The sequence below is a fragment of the Gekko japonicus genome, unplaced genomic scaffold (assembly GCF_001447785.1).
Source record: "Gekko japonicus isolate JY-2015 unplaced genomic scaffold, Gekko_japonicus_V1.1 scaffold47, whole genome shotgun sequence".
Classification (NCBI taxonomy): domain Eukaryota; kingdom Metazoa; phylum Chordata; class Lepidosauria; order Squamata; family Gekkonidae; genus Gekko; species Gekko japonicus.
The window spans coordinates 2,194,700-2,209,923 of NW_015165235.1; the positions used below are offsets into that span (position 1 = coordinate 2,194,700).

A 15,224-nucleotide genomic window follows, 5' to 3' on the forward strand; every position below is an offset into this window, starting at 1 on the left:
CTTCTTGTTTGCCTAAGCAACAAAAAAGAAGTGACAGTCTTCAGAGAGAGATTTCCAGTATCAAGTGACCTTTGGCAAATTGAAGCATTTGCCACATTTCCCGTATTCATAAAGCCCAGGTGATCTTTTCTCAGAATCAGTAGCTTCAACAGCACTTTAGCACAGAGACGACAAGAGTAACGTTTCTAATTTGCTGATTTTTTATATTGTCAAACAGGCCCTGTACTTCTATGACTGGCATTATTGTTTTTCTAAATGTTTGACTGCAACTATATTATATTGTTAGCAGTGGACACTTTCCCCCCCTTCTCTTCTTGCACGCCTGCTTCCGTCCAGCTGGGGGCTGGCTGAGGAGCGGACAGGACAACAACGACGTCACGGAAAAGCCCTGCATCTGATCAGATGGGCTTAATATAAACCAGGTTTGCTGAGAAAGAATTAGAGAGGCGGCCCCAGAAGAGAAGAAGGATTTCCTGCAGGAGGCTGGTTGGAAATTCAGCACTCGGAGAAGAAGGGAGTGTGGCGGAACGCCTGGTCAAAAACAAGGTAGTGTCTGCTTAAGGAGCATTCGTTTGAATGCTTTTCATACTCTAGACATGCAAAAAAAAAAAAAGATTAAAATGTGCAGCTTGAGACTTGCACCTAACTTTATTTCTTTGTTGGATTAGACTGCTAAATAACAGCACAAGTAGTATGTACCATGTGGTCAGCAGTTTCCTTCTCCATCCTTTGCAGACAGTAGATAAATAGAGCCATGCATCTTTTGCACAGAGATGGATTTGAGATCTGTCAAACATAGCCCTTCCTTGAAAAAGTGGATGTGACCAGAGTAGTAAAGGATGAGTTTGTTTTGCATGGCATCTTGTATCTTTCTGCACCCAGTGGTTCTTTACATCTTTGCATGTCTCTCAAAAGACGGGAGGTCAAATGTGTGAATTCTGCAGGGAGCCGGCAAAATACATGGAAGAGTTTGCAAATAACTCTAAGAGAAGTTTGTGGATTTGCTCTGTATATTTCTTTCCAACAGTGACTGAAGATGCACACAGCTTGTCTGAATGGCACAAGAAGTGCATGCTCTGGGAGAGTGGCAAACTTCTTTTTGCAAAACAATGGCACATGAAGTTTGAAAATGGCCTTCACCTCTCTCTGGGACAAACGGTTCCTTTGTGAGCTAGAGAGACATGATGTGAGCTGAGACAGCTTCAGCTGAATAAGCAAAATGTCTAAATAGCTGTCACTGTGGGAGCTGGAGAGCATCAAAGTAACTTTCCTAAAAATGGTAGCTGCAAATGATATTGGCCATCAGGAATTATCTCATTGCATTTTGTCTCGAACCAAAGTTGAGGAGTTATTCCCTACCAAGTGTAATGAAAAGCCGTCTTTAGACAAAAGAAGAAAACCTGTCTGGCTCCTTCTGCATTGGATTAGGTCTCTTCTGGCTGATCGACCTTTTTTGCACAATAAGCATGCAGCCCTTATTCATAGGGGTGCTTCCCTCATGGACTTTACGTTGTAATTGATAGTTTAATAAGCAGAAAAGTCTTGAGGTCTTCAGTGCTAACTGGAACCAGAACTGAGCAAAAGAAAAGAATTTTTAAAGTGGTAAATAATAATGTTGGTTTCTGAACCAGAATGCAAATGAAATTACGTGATTTCAGTTAGTGAAAAATGAACCCAAAGTAATTGCTTTGTGTGGCCTGATACCAAATTTCTTCCTTCAAATATTCACTCCCGACCTCTCACCCCCCAAGGATTTGTAGCACTTTGGTGGATCCCCTGTGTACTGATTCAGAACTTTGATCATCCACAAATCATGAGTCCAGACAAAGAAAGAGGAATCATCCCCATTCAAAATTGCTGCTACTAGATGAGGACCACCATTGCAGGGCCATCACCTCTATAACAAGACTTCACATCTACAATGAGATACTTTCTTTTCGGAAAGTCATTCCAGATGGATAGCCATATTGGACCATAGCAGTAAAATAAAACAGGAGTCCAGTGGCCCCTTAAAGACTAACAAAATTTATCCCATCATAAGTTTCTATGAGTCAGAGCTGACTCATGAGATCAACTGATGAAGTCAGCTCCAACTCACAAAATCTTATGAAGGAATCAGTGTTGTCAGTCTCGAAGGAGACGCTAGACTCCTGTTTTCCTTTTCAGGTAGTGTGTCTCTCTGCTACCCTCCTTGTAGTAATACTATTGGGAAGTGCTCAGTAAAATGTTAGGTACCAAGCTAAGCTGGGTTGGCCCTGGTTAGTACTTAGACAGGAGACCATCACAGAGTTCAGAGTTGATACAGGCAGAACGTAGATTGCAGGCAGTGGCAATCCACCTCTGTTCATTTCTGGTCTTGAAAACCCCATGGTCAGCTGTGATTTCTAGAATCATAGAGTTTGAAGGGACCTTCAGGGTCATCTAGTCCAAGCAACTGCACAATGCAGGACATTCACAAACACCTCACCCCCACACTCCCAGTGACCTCTGTTCCATGCCCAGAAGATGACAAAAAATCTCCAGGATCCCTGGCCAAACCTGACCTGGAGAAAAATAGCTTCCTGACCCCAAAGTGGTGATCAGCATTTCCCTGGGCATGTAAGAAAGGGCCACAAGAACTAAGCACTGATGCAACCCTTCCTGCCCTCCCTCGCATGATCTGCCTAAGTTCACAGAATCCGCATGGCTATCAGATGGCTGTCTAGCTTCTGTTTAAAAACATCCAAAGAAGGAGAGCCCACCACCTCCTGAGGAAACCTGTTTCACTGAGGAACCACTCTGTCAGGAACTTCTTCCTAATGTTTAGCCGTTTGATGGCACTTTACACCCACACACACCCAGGAAGCTCAGAGGCAGATGTATGAAACACACCTAATCAGCCAGATGAGGTGTGCCGTGGTTCATAAACTAGCGATGCCTGAGAAGTGTGACAGTGCCGTTTTTCTTTAGCAGGTAGGGAGAAAAGCCATGACACTGAACAATGTCACGATGCGTCGCAGCAGTGGTGCCTTGCAGCCACCCCAACAGCGCTGGAGCATCCCAGCAGATGGGAGGCACCTGGTGGTCCAGAAAGACCCTCACGAGTGCCTTCGACAGAAGAGGTACACCATCAGTCCTGAAGAGTACTACCGAAGAAGCTGGTCTTCCGAATCTTCTGATTCTGTCATCTCCTCTGAGTCAGGAAATACCTTCTATCGTGTGGTCCTCATCGGGGAACAAGGAGTCGGCAAAACCACCATAGCGAATGTCTTTGCAGGGGTGCATGACAGCATGGACAGTGACTGTGAAGTGCTAGGAGGTAAGCACCGTGCCGGCTGTGGCGTACTGAAAGCCTCTCACGTAAGCACTCATTAGCATTAGGAAACATCAACATAGATGGAGTGGGAGATCCTGACACTGATGCCGTGATTCTCTTGGCTTCAAGACACAGTTATCTAGTAAGCTTGAAAGCTGGGAGGGGGATAAGAGAGATTATAGATCAGGTATTTTCCTCTTAGAGTTTTAAATCTGTTGAAGTTTATATAAACAAAAGATGCGGTCTCAACAAGAAACTGAATTATACTGAAACTAGAAGGACTTGTTTTCTAAAACCAATGGCTGTAATATTAAGCTATACATGTGTGTAGGAAGTACATATGGTTCTGTGTGATCTGGGTCTCTCTTATAATGAGGAGAAAGGGTGTGGTCATGTTAGGAAAGACTGCAGATCGGGTATTTGCTCGGAACTTTAGCTTATCACCTGGGTAGGGGCTGTGGAGGCCATTGATTGCTGGACCCTCTGCTGCATGGGTGTCTTCCTGCCCTAGTTTCCTGCCCTAGGCTCAATACATGACCCTCCTCCCAGCATATTAACTCTCTTGGCACATTCTTAGTCACAAATCAATTCAAGCAATCAACAGTGCAAACCTAACAGAGTTGAAGTCAATGGGCTTAAAAGGGTGTAACTCTGTTTAGGATTGCACTGTAATAAAGGGCCAGAAAAGAGGTTGTGGCATCCATGGGTCTGGCTCATGGATGCTGCTGCCATTTTAGAACTGAACTTGGGCCATTTAGAAATGCCACTAGGGCCTGATCCTGATTGTGTGGGGAGTCTGGGTGATCATGTTTCCCCTGTGTGCCTTTTCATGTGCTGAAGCAGTGGCATTTTTAAATGACACAAGTTCACCTCTAAAATGACGGTGGCCTGCATGGGTTGAACGCCTGGATGCTATGTTTAGTTTGGCCCAAATTGTTACTCATGTCTCAAACATCCATTACAAATCCAAATAGAATGAAAAACACAAAAGTTGCTAGCAGAAACAACAGGCTTAAAAATCTGTCCTTATGGATAAACTAAATTCTACTGAGAGACAATTAATTTAACACAACATGAGAAAGAAGACACATAGTGGGATGGAATTTAGTTAGTATTAAATGATTATTCGTCGTTTAAAGGTAAAGTCGTAATCTCTCTTCCAGTGTTCCAATCCACACTGTATTAGCAATTACCAACGAGCAACTGAAATAATAGGTTGGATCCTAGCATAAAAGGGAGGACACACAATTGCCTGTCCCAGGTGGCTTTTTGCCTGTGGAGTCCCATAATCCTGGACAGAGCCTTTTGGGAAGTCAGAAGGTGCCCCTCTTCCCTCTTGTGCCAGCAGGAAACCTGACAGGATCTAACCCACAGTAGTCATATTGAAAGATGTTCCCAACTGAATTAAGAGATTAAGAAAGGTTTTGGGTTTTTTATTGTTGTTAAATTGGCCAACGCCATTCATACTTACCAGGATGACAGATATTTGATCAAATCCAGTGAGGTCACTCGTGTCCAAGCACTTGACAGGCCATTGCTCTGTTTAATATGTAAACATCAAACCAATGATTCAGAGTTTAGAACATTAGAACTCCTTCAAATAAGTCACATTTAGTTTGACTATTGGGACGGGACTAGGCCAGGATCCAGAACTACCAACAATGGGACTACGTCAGGATCCATAACTATCAACAATTTACAACCCAAAACATTAACATGTCTTAGATCAAAATCATGTATGCATTATAAAACATAGGGGGAGTTGAATTTATTTATTTATTTATTTATTTATTTATTGGATTTCTACCCCACCCTGAGGCCATGCTGAGGCAAATGCTTAGAATAGTTTTTCTACTGGTTCAGCACACCAAGAACAGGCTCACATGTGAATTCAGTTATTATTAACCTGGCGATGTCAGTTCTTTGTCCATTTATGACTTGGGCCTGACTTGCAGTGGCACCTATTAATTCTGTTGGTGTACTACCATTCTTTGCCACCATTACCCAAAGCATTGTCTCAACAGGTTATGAGCTAGGCTAGGGTGGCATTACCCTAACTTCTCCAGTGCTCTTCTCACAGCTAGGGTAAACTAGAGATGATTCCTAAGTATGAACCGTCTTCAAAACAGACTCTAAAATGGCTGAAACATCTTCCAGAAGTAACAGTTTAGGCAGCCCTGTTCTTTTTCTCATAATCATTAGTGCTTGAGTGTTTACTTTTGGCTGTTTGAGTCTACCATAAGTCTCTTAAAAAAGGGTAATTCAGTGCTCCATAATGTTTCATTATAGAAACACAAACAAGAAAATCAGCTCAGCACACATTTGGTACCACTGAAGACAGGGTAACCGTATTAGTCTACAGTTGCCAACTTCCAGGTGGGGTTCTGCTGGAATTACAACTGATTTCCAGACTACAGAAATCAGTTCCCCGGGGAGAAAACAGCAGCTTGAGAGAGTTGACTCTGTATCATATCCCTGCTGAGTTCCCCCCTTCTAAGGTTGCCAGGCATGTTGGCAAACAGAAGATGATGGGGGAGGTGGGAACGTAGAGTTCAGGAAGTGATCAGCACCTGCCACAATGACATCACTTCTGGCATGACCCAGAAATGATATCATTGTCTTGGGGGGGTGGGGGCGCTCTAGCATTTGCCCAAAACTCTCTGGATTAACCATAGGGTTTTGTGTAAATGCTAGGCCACCACCTGATAGAATGACATCACTTCTGGGTTGTGCCAGAAGGGATGTTATTGCACTGGGTGATGCAAATCATCTCTCCACATTTTGCCCAGCGATCTCCTTCTTCCACCTAGCTGAGAAGTCATAGCCAGAGATGATGAGCGGAGGAGGTCTCCTGCTATGCCTGGAGATCTGGTAACCCTGCCCCTTTCCTAAACACAACCCTCCCCAGGCTCCACCCCCCCAAACCTCCAGGAATTTCCCAGTCTGAAGTTGGCAACTCTAACATGAGGCCTGGAATTCTCCCAGAGTTACAACTAATCTCCAGAGAGGTCAGTTCCTCTGGAAGAACTGGCCTCTTTGGAGGCCAAAAATTATGGCATCAAATCCTTGTAGGGTTGCCAGGTCCAATCATCGCACCAGAGGGGGAGGGACTTTCCGGAAGTGGGGAGGAGCATTGTGACGTGCCTACATAAACTGGAAGTGATATAGGCACGTGCGGGGGTTGGGTTGGGCAAAACTTTATGGTAAAATTTGCTTCAAATCACAGGGTTTTGCCCAAAAACGAGAGCATCACCCCCCCCATGTGCCTACGTCATTTCCGGTTTTTGTAGGCATGTCATGATGATTTCCAGGTTCCTGCTGGTAAGAGGGGGGATTTGGGGGGGGGGGGAGAGGAACCCCTGAAACCAGGAGACCTCTGTCCGGACCAGGGGGTCTGGCAACCTTAAATCCCTGCTGAGCTTTCTCTCCAAACTCTGCCCCCCCCGGGGCACTGCCCCCAAATATTCAGGAATTTCTTAAGACAGTTGGCATCCCTTATCAGTCTGCTTCAGCAAAACGAAACAGGAATCATGGGGCACCTTAAAGACATTTTACTATAGCACAAGTTTTCATGAAGTAAAGCCCATGTTGTTGTTGTTTAATCAGGCATACCCTGGCTTTGAGCAGACAGTTTATTTCTTTGGCATTGACTAAAACAATTATTGTGAATTTATTCATTAAAAAAGAGTCAGGTCTTACCACCAAGGAAAGTTATATACACAAAGAGACAATGGCTGATTTCCCACAAGCTGCTGCTCCGCGCTCGTTCCTCCCTTTGCCCCGATGGTACCTGTCAATTTCACACTATGTGCTGCGCAGCTGGCCGCATTTTGCCCCGCAGCTTCGCGTGATTTCCCCCGCGTCTGCTCAATCCTGTTTTTTTAGGATTGAGTAGATGCGGGGGAAATCGGGCGAAGCTACGGAGCAAAATGCGGCCGCGCAGCACATGGTGTGAAATTGACGCTACGATCGGGGCAAAGGGAAGAGCGAGCGTGAAGCAGCAGCTTGTGGGAAATCAGCCAATAGAACATAAAATACACCTAAGGAAATAGTTTCTTATCAAGAAGCAAAGGTAGACTTTGTTCTTCCCACCTACAAGGCAACAGAAATATCAAGCTGGGAATCCTGTTGTGCAGATCACATGGGGGGGGGGTGTTCCTTGCCAGGGGTTTTCCTCAGCATGTCTTACTGTGGATGAAAATTGGAGCCTTAAACTTTAATTATTCCTAGAACTAACAGGCATTAGGCTGTCCTTGCTTATTATGTGTCAGGGAAGGAGGAGTAAGTGGAGGCAAAGAAGATTATCAAGATGATGGGGAGGAAAAGCAGCACAGGGAGCCCCTCCTGCAGGTGATTCTTCGTGTTGTGGCCACGGCCCGACAGAGAGCGCTGACATTGCATTTCTAAGCAAAGTTACACTCTCGTAGGTAAGACCATTGGAGTCAACAGGCTTAGAAGGGTATAACTGTTTAGGATTGTACTAAGACATATCTTCTACTGAGCTATCTTTTCTGGAAGGGCTTCTGCCATTTTTAATACTGCCTTACCTGCAAAAAATGAGGCAACAATGTCTTTCCAGTTAAGATACAATGAGAGGAAAATCAAATAGGAGTCTGGTGCTACCTTAAAGACTCCAGTTTTCTTTTGCTGCTACAGACTAAGATGGCTGCCCTTACAGTCATGGGGAAAATATCTCCAGCTGAATTTATGCCAGTTATGCACAGGAGCACTGTAGAAAAAGAGCTGGCTAACCTACAGAGAATAGCAGCCAAAGATATTCAATTTTAATGTTTTGTTTAAACGACTTCATTAAGATGTCTTTATTCCTTCGGAGTTTATTTAAAACGTGTTTCCTGTACTGTGTCCCATTCCATAGGGGCATGTGGCTTCCCAATTTTTTAAAAAGTCTGAAACTGAAGATAGAAAAGAATAAATTAATAAAAAATATATTAATAGCTGTAGTTCCAGAGGCCCTGCAATTTTCTGAATTATGTGAATTATTATATGTATGTCTGCTTTAGAACATAATCTTTACCCTGAAGTAAGTGAAACCTTTCACAGACACGTGAAACTCACAGGAAACGTATAGCTATACCAAGTATTTTCACATATTTATCATTTTGACATATTTATCCTAATTTTTGTTACATTTGTTAAAGAGAGAGAGAATAGCCAGATTAGCATTTGGGATTTCTTTCAGTCATCTCCCTTTGCTTCTTCATGTTTCTACCCCATGCTCAGGCAGTGGCACTGGCTGTTCACCCATAAACTGAGTGAAAACAAATATTTTCCATTACTAAGCCTCGATGGAGACTGTACGTCTGTCTGTTGCTCCCATGAGGTCAAATGTTCAGTGTTTGGTTTATTTCTTCCAGTGGGTCTTCTTCTTCCACTTATTATCCTTCTTAGGATAAAGATAACTTAAGCAAAAAAGTGAAACTTGCGGATTTCAACATTTGGATCATGGAAGTTATGACAACATGTAGCTCTTGGCCAGAGACTGCTATCTGAATAACAAATATAACATAATTCTTTTCAGGATTTTTCCTGAGGCAAAAAAAAAAAAAATCCCCACAGGATTCTGGTCTTCACTGCTGCATGCATGGAGAACTGAGGGGGGAGGTACAGTGAAAGTAAAGGGAATTTACAATGTTTTCACTTTCTTTATTTAGATTTGTATCCTACTCTTGCATTTTTCCAAGGAGCTCAGGACACACATGATTTCCCCTGTTCTATGCATAACCTCACAATAACCTTGCAAGGCTGGTTAGGCTGAGAAGCTGTCGTCATGTGGTTTTCATGAAATGCATTTTAAAACAAATTTAGAATCCAATGGCACCTTTAAGAACAACATAGGTGCCACTGGACTCTAAATTTGTTCTGCGGCTTCAGACCAACATGGCTCACCAACTGGATACATTTTAAAAATATTCAAATGCAGTTCTGACTGCATCCACTAGGGGTGCAGGGAAGGCAGAGCACAGCAAAGAACAAGGCCTTTCTCCAAGGTTTACCTCACAGCTGAGGGAAACTGCTGATCAGATCTTGCTAAACCCATCCACCAAACCTGCACTGGAGCAAGGCAAGACCAGCCAGGACAGGATGCAGTCTCCTAAAAAGGTCTATGGTTTCCCTTTTCCTTTAGTTCCACCCAGCTCCTGCACAGACAGATCTTTCCAAGAGGCAGCCTTGCTAGTGAGTGGTAGCTAAAAAGAAAAATAGAACCTTTCATTGTCTTTTCCTACATTCTCTAACCCATTTCCACATCTCCTCCTTCATTTTGCTCTCCTCCTTTTATGATCTACCATTCATCTATCCCCACTTCTAATTTTTCTCCCCCATCCCTTTATTTTTCAGTCTTAATGCCTTCTCACCCATCCTGGCAAGCTTAATAACCTATCTAGGATAGCGTATCTCTCAAGTTCTATCAGGCAGCCTCAAAGGTTCCGATGGGACTCTAGAAAGTATGCTGGTTTGTGCTCACAAAGAGAAATTATTGCACCTTACGTCCTTTATATATACCAGGGTCCTTGAAAAAGATTGTATTCGAAATGGGTAAATTACTAGATTCCTGTGGGACTACTGGTTGTGAAACTGACAAGGGGCTGTTTGAATGTTTGAACAGAATGTAAACCTGCGCTTTGATGTATTGTTTGGGTAAAACCTATTTTTGATCATATTTGATACCAATATTTATATAACAGTATAGAAAAACAACAAAAAGAAAAATAAAAAGCACAAAATTGATCTACCTTAAACGTACATCTATTATACACAGTGCTATATAGTTTTGCATATCTTCCTAACACTGGTGACCCTCAGTTTTTGTGTTATTGACCACCTGGAGGTTGGCAACCCTAACATATATGAAGAGTTAATTTTGTTTTCAAAGCTTGAATGGAAATAAGGAAACCCCCCCTTTATTCATAACAAGCTGTAGAATGTTCAGACTTCTACCATAAAATAAATTAGAAGTATTTTGAAGTTTTGAGTCGCACCAAACTCTTTATTAGGCAGAATGGAAAGTAGCTTGCCCAACCGAAAGTGCTGTCTGAAGAAGTGAGCAGTGATTCACAAAAGCTCCTCCCCTGCCACACATTTTGTTAGTCTTTAAGGTGCTTCTGGACTCTTGTTCTTTTCTACTGCTACAGACAAACACATCTACCCATCTTGATCTCAAAAGTGCTGTGACACTCTACATTCCTATGCTCTTATACTACCCAAGTCAGTCAAATAAGAATAAGATAACATTGCGTATACTTTGGGAGCAGCGGTACAGCCATCACTGTCTGAGAAATTACCATGCAGTTCTATCATTAGGGCAGTGATCTTTAAACTTTTCAGACTGGGGGTGCTACCTCTCCCTCCTGCCCTAGCAACAGCGTAGGCCCACTGAGTTGCAGGTACGTGACAGGAAATAACATGCTGTCAAAGTCACATGACAGGAAAGGGGGGTTCCTGTGCTAAAAAGGAATTCTCTCTATCACTGGGCAATTTGACCTTGCTCTCCTACTGCTCCTGCAGCAGACATGCAAAAAAGGGGAGGACAGTGATGTCCTTGTTTTCGGCACAGTTGTAGCAGTTCTTTCCAAAAAGCAATAAATAAAAGTGGCTTTATAGGGGTTCTTGAATGACCTAAAGGTCCCAACCCATAACTTGGAGACCACTGTGTTATGAGATCAGATGAGCAAGGTAGAATTTTCCCTTCACCAGCCAGTGTCTCCCTTTAGTTTGAATAACCTAAGAAAATGGTGTTTAATGTTTCCTTATTATCACAGTGATAGTTTTACTGTTATTTGTATACCCCACATATTGTAATTGTATCATACTTTTTGTATTGTTCAGTTGTAATTTCTTGTAACAACAACAACAATAATAAAGTTAATGGTGATATGTAATTAGCATATTACTAACAGTGTATGGGGTTTTTCCCCTCCCCTTCTAGAAGACACCTATGAACGAACCTTGCTGGTAGATGGCGAAAGCACAACCATCATGCTTGTTGACATGTGGGAAAACAAGGTGAGTGTGACATTCATTTGTCGGAATGCTTCTGTATACAGTCTGTTTTTGATATCTGTGACAAAGGGAGCTTTGACTCTCAAAAGCTCATACCATGAAAATTTTGTTGGGCTCGAAGGTGCCCCGGGACTTGAACCTTTTCACCTGCAGACCAATAGAGCCACCCTTTGAAACTATTTTTTATATATTTTATATATACACACACACACACATATATACCAGGAGTAAGGCCTGTTGTGGGAAGAAATACAACAAGCTCTAGAAGGAAGCTCCAGGTGAGTGTCCCAGCTGTGGCTGGTGGGGTGGCAGAGGGAAGGGAAAAATAGAGGGAGGCAAGCCATGTTTATTTCTTTCTGCTTAGCTATAAGGCAGGTCTGACAAGTGGGTAGTATGGGAGGACAGCCTCATGGTAACAGGTATGGTTCCCTCCACCCCTGACTTATGTTGATTTGGGGTTATGCAGTGGCAGCTAAGGTAGAAAAGCACCTCCTCCTATGCCATGTCTTCTGGGTTCCAAGGGTCTGGAAAGCGGTTCCATAGCCAGTTACAGGGTTGCCAACTCTGGGTTGGGAAATACCTGTAGATTTGAGGGGTATTTTTATTCTTTATTTTATTAATTCAATTCCCTTCCTCGACCACGATGACCTGGCTACGGTGATCCACGTGATGGTCACCTTGAGACTAGACTACTGTAACGCTCTGTACATGGGGCTGTCCTTGTCGCAAATTTGGAAGCTGCAGCTAGCGCAGAATGCCGCAGCCACTTAAACCACTTCCACGCTGTCATTTTTGTCACTCGTTTGTCCCCATAGCTTCAGGGATTCCCCCCCCCCCATGTTTTTTGCTCTTTCTAGTAGTCCCAGAGGGGGCAAAAAATATGTGGAAAATGAGGGGGGACCCAAAGCAATAGGGACAAACGAGTGACAAAAATGACAGTGTGGAAGTGGCAAGATCTGAGAAAATTGGTAGATGTACATCAGCTTGCTATGCAAAAACATAGCACCTTTCATGAGAAAAAGAGACCAGGCTGAAATATTCGCTTGTATACAATGTTTAAAAGCACAGGAGCCTGGTTGTTACCTTAATGTGTACAGAGTGTTTTTTCCCCCTCTTTCCCCTTGGAAATCACAGCTAGCCATTCTAGGACTGAAATTAAGGGCAAGGGGATCTTGAGGTTCAAAGCGAGGATTTGCATGCAGGCTACAGCCTCCAAAGTAGGGTTGCCAACCTCCAGGTGGGGCCTGCAGTGCTCCCAAAATTAAAACTGATCTCCAGACTACGGAAATCTGTTCTCCCTGGAGAAAATGAGTGTTTGGAGTGAAAACTCTATGCCATTATACCTTGCTGAGGGCCTGCCTCTCCCCACACCCTGCCTTTCCTAGGCTTTGTCCCCAAATCTCTAGGAATTTCCCGATCTGGAGTTGGCAATCCTAACCAATGGCCTTCCTAACAGCACCTGTAATGTAGCTCTGACCTCCGTACCACAATAATGAACACTTTGTTGACTGTGGCTCTGCATGTTCCAGTCATACAGCCTTTTCTTTAATGGCTCCCAGTTCACAAGGTCAGAAGTTCACTCAGTGTGATTGTTTTATTTGAACAGGGTGCAAATGGATGGATCCAAGATCACTGCATGCAGATTGGCGATGCCTATCTGATTGTCTATTCTATCACGGACCGTGCAAGCTTTGAGAGAGCATCAGAGCTCAGAATACAGCTCCGCAGGATCCGTCAGGCAGAAAACATCCCCATCATTTTAGTGGGCAACAAAAGTGATCTAGTTCGGTGCCGTGAAGTCTCCGTTGCAGGTATGAACCCTTAGATGGTGACTGGTAATCCTGCTTTGGCAGCTTTTATTTCGACTCTCTCCAGAGGGTCTGTAATTTTAAATATGCCTCTGTTAAAAGCTATTATACTTTTGCAGATTTTAGGAGGAAGCACTTAGATGCAGAGTCTATGACCAAGCTTGCACTGGGTCATGCCGCTGCAGCTGCAAGAACTTCCCAGATAGAGGGGTTTAAAACATCTGAATCAGCCTATAATCTGCACAGGGTGACATACATTGTTCTGGTAGATCTTCCTTAGTATGTCAGTGTACTATTTTTTTAAAATGTTAATAATATGTGCCATGGCTCCTCGCGCAAAATTGTACCTAGCACAGGAGTACGTCTATCTTTATACTATTATTGATCCCTCATCTTTTATGCATTCATTTAACTTTGACTTTTCTTAAAGAATTAAACTATGTCCAAAGTTAATTTGGAAAATGCCATAAAATTGCCAAATGTGGCTCAATAGCATACTGTTTGGATCAGAGTTTGATCTAGCTGGGCATAAATCTTAGGAAAAACTCAACTGCTTATGAACAGAATATCAGTGGAATTTTTGTAAGGAAGTCATAGAATCCCTGTGCTTAAAGGCTTTCACAAAAATGTTTGGACAGTTATTGTGATTACACCAGGCAAGTCTGGAATGTCCTGTTTTTCTATGACCGCCCTGAGAATTTCTCCTCAGCTTGATTTATGTGAAATTTCTGAAGTCAGAGGAGAAAGCTGTGGCTGGGCAGGATTTCCATTGGCTGAAGAGCAGGGCTTCAGCATGCTGTATAGTGTCATCTTTTCTGAAGAATGGCAAACACGGAATAAATCATGCAAAATAAATGTTTGCAGATGTGATCAATATGCATACTCTATGAAGCCATTCTGTTCAGCTTTTATGAGCACCAGATTTGGCTTCCATTACTGCAGACCGTGGTGCTGTCAGGGCTGGTATGAAAGTCGGGGCCACCTTGGCTCAGCAGGAGGGTAGGGCCCCAGATGCAGCTGTACCTAGAGAACACAAGATAAGCCATGTTGGATCAGGCCAATGGCCCATCTAGTCTAACACTCTGTGTCTCAAGGTGGTCGAGACCCAGGTGCCATTAGGAGGTCCGTCAGCAAGAGATGGGTGTGTTCCTTCTCTAGCTCAACATCTTTCTTCTCCCTAGTTCTTCCCCTGTCATTCTGGGAAGTGAGCATTCAGGGAACCGCAACATTAACTATTAGGTATTCTAGAAGTGACAATTCCTAGAATGCACTAGAGGACAGAAGGAGAGGAATAAAGAACCATGTAGGGATGACACTTTAATGGGTTTCTTTCCTGTCATCTCCCTCCCACAGCCAGCATATCACTCTTCATTCATTTTCTTAGACAACGTCCCAAACTCCAGTTTCTCCACGTAGGATTCTGACATATACCCTTTAACTGTTTTGCAGAGGGCAGAGCTTGTGCTGTCGTATTTGACTGTAAATTCATTGAGACTTCGGCAGCTGTCCAGCACAATGTGAAGGAGCTGTTTGAAGGGATTGTGCGTCAAGTGCGGCTCAGAAGAGACAGCAAAGAAAAGAATGAGAAGAGGCTGGCATACCAGAAGAGGAGAGAGAGCGTTCCTAAGAAAGCCAGGCGATTCTGGGGCAAAATCGTTGCCAAGAAAAACAAGAACATGGCTTTCAAACTTAAGTCCAAGTCTTGCCACGATCTTTCTGTCCTTTAGGAATATCAACCCATTCCAGATGTTCTTTTTCATGGACATGACTCAACTCCATATCGAACAATAAATCAATCTATATTAGATTGGCCAACAAGCAGCGTAAATTGACTTTGATTCACAGTTGTGATTATTGTGATGAAATGTGCCAGCAATAAGCACAGCCTAATGCATGCATGGAAGAAGAAAAATTCATTCATACTTGTTTTCATTTATAGTTTAAATGTCTGTGTAGGTGTGGCAGTAAACAGCTTTGTCTTAAACACAAGAACATTCCACACTTACAAGGAGATGTATTCCTGTTGTTGCCTTTGGACAATGGCCCAAGAATTGGAAAACGCCATTTGGGGAATGAGTGATATTTTTCATTGTTATTTTTGT

At 43.1% G+C, this 15,224-nt stretch overlaps 1 protein-coding gene across 1 annotated transcript; it reads left to right on the forward strand.

Moving 5' to 3' along the window:
* The first annotated feature begins 494 nt into the window (after positions 1-494).
* On the forward strand, positions 495-14,990 carry GEM (GTP binding protein overexpressed in skeletal muscle). Its single transcript, XM_015409856.1, has 5 exons — positions 495-546; positions 2,950-3,298; positions 11,241-11,317; positions 12,921-13,125; positions 14,572-14,990. The coding sequence occupies exons 2-5, from the start codon at positions 2,968-2,970 to the stop codon at positions 14,847-14,849; spliced, it is 891 nt and encodes a 296-aa protein (XP_015265342.1). The 5' UTR covers positions 495-546; positions 2,950-2,967; the 3' UTR covers positions 14,850-14,990.
* The last annotated feature ends 234 nt before the right edge of the window (positions 14,991-15,224 follow it).

Coding starts and splice junctions, on each gene's coding strand:
- GEM (XM_015409856.1), top strand. CDS start 2,968: ATGACACTGAACAATGTCACGATGCGTCGCAGCAGTGGTGCCTTGCAG. Junction 3,299..11,240: donor TGACTGTGAAGTGCTAGGAG/GTAAGCACCGTG, acceptor CTCCCCTTCTAG/AAGACACCTATGAACGAACC. Junction 13,126..14,571: donor CCGTGAAGTCTCCGTTGCAG/GTATGAACCCTT, acceptor ACTGTTTTGCAG/AGGGCAGAGCTTGTGCTGTC.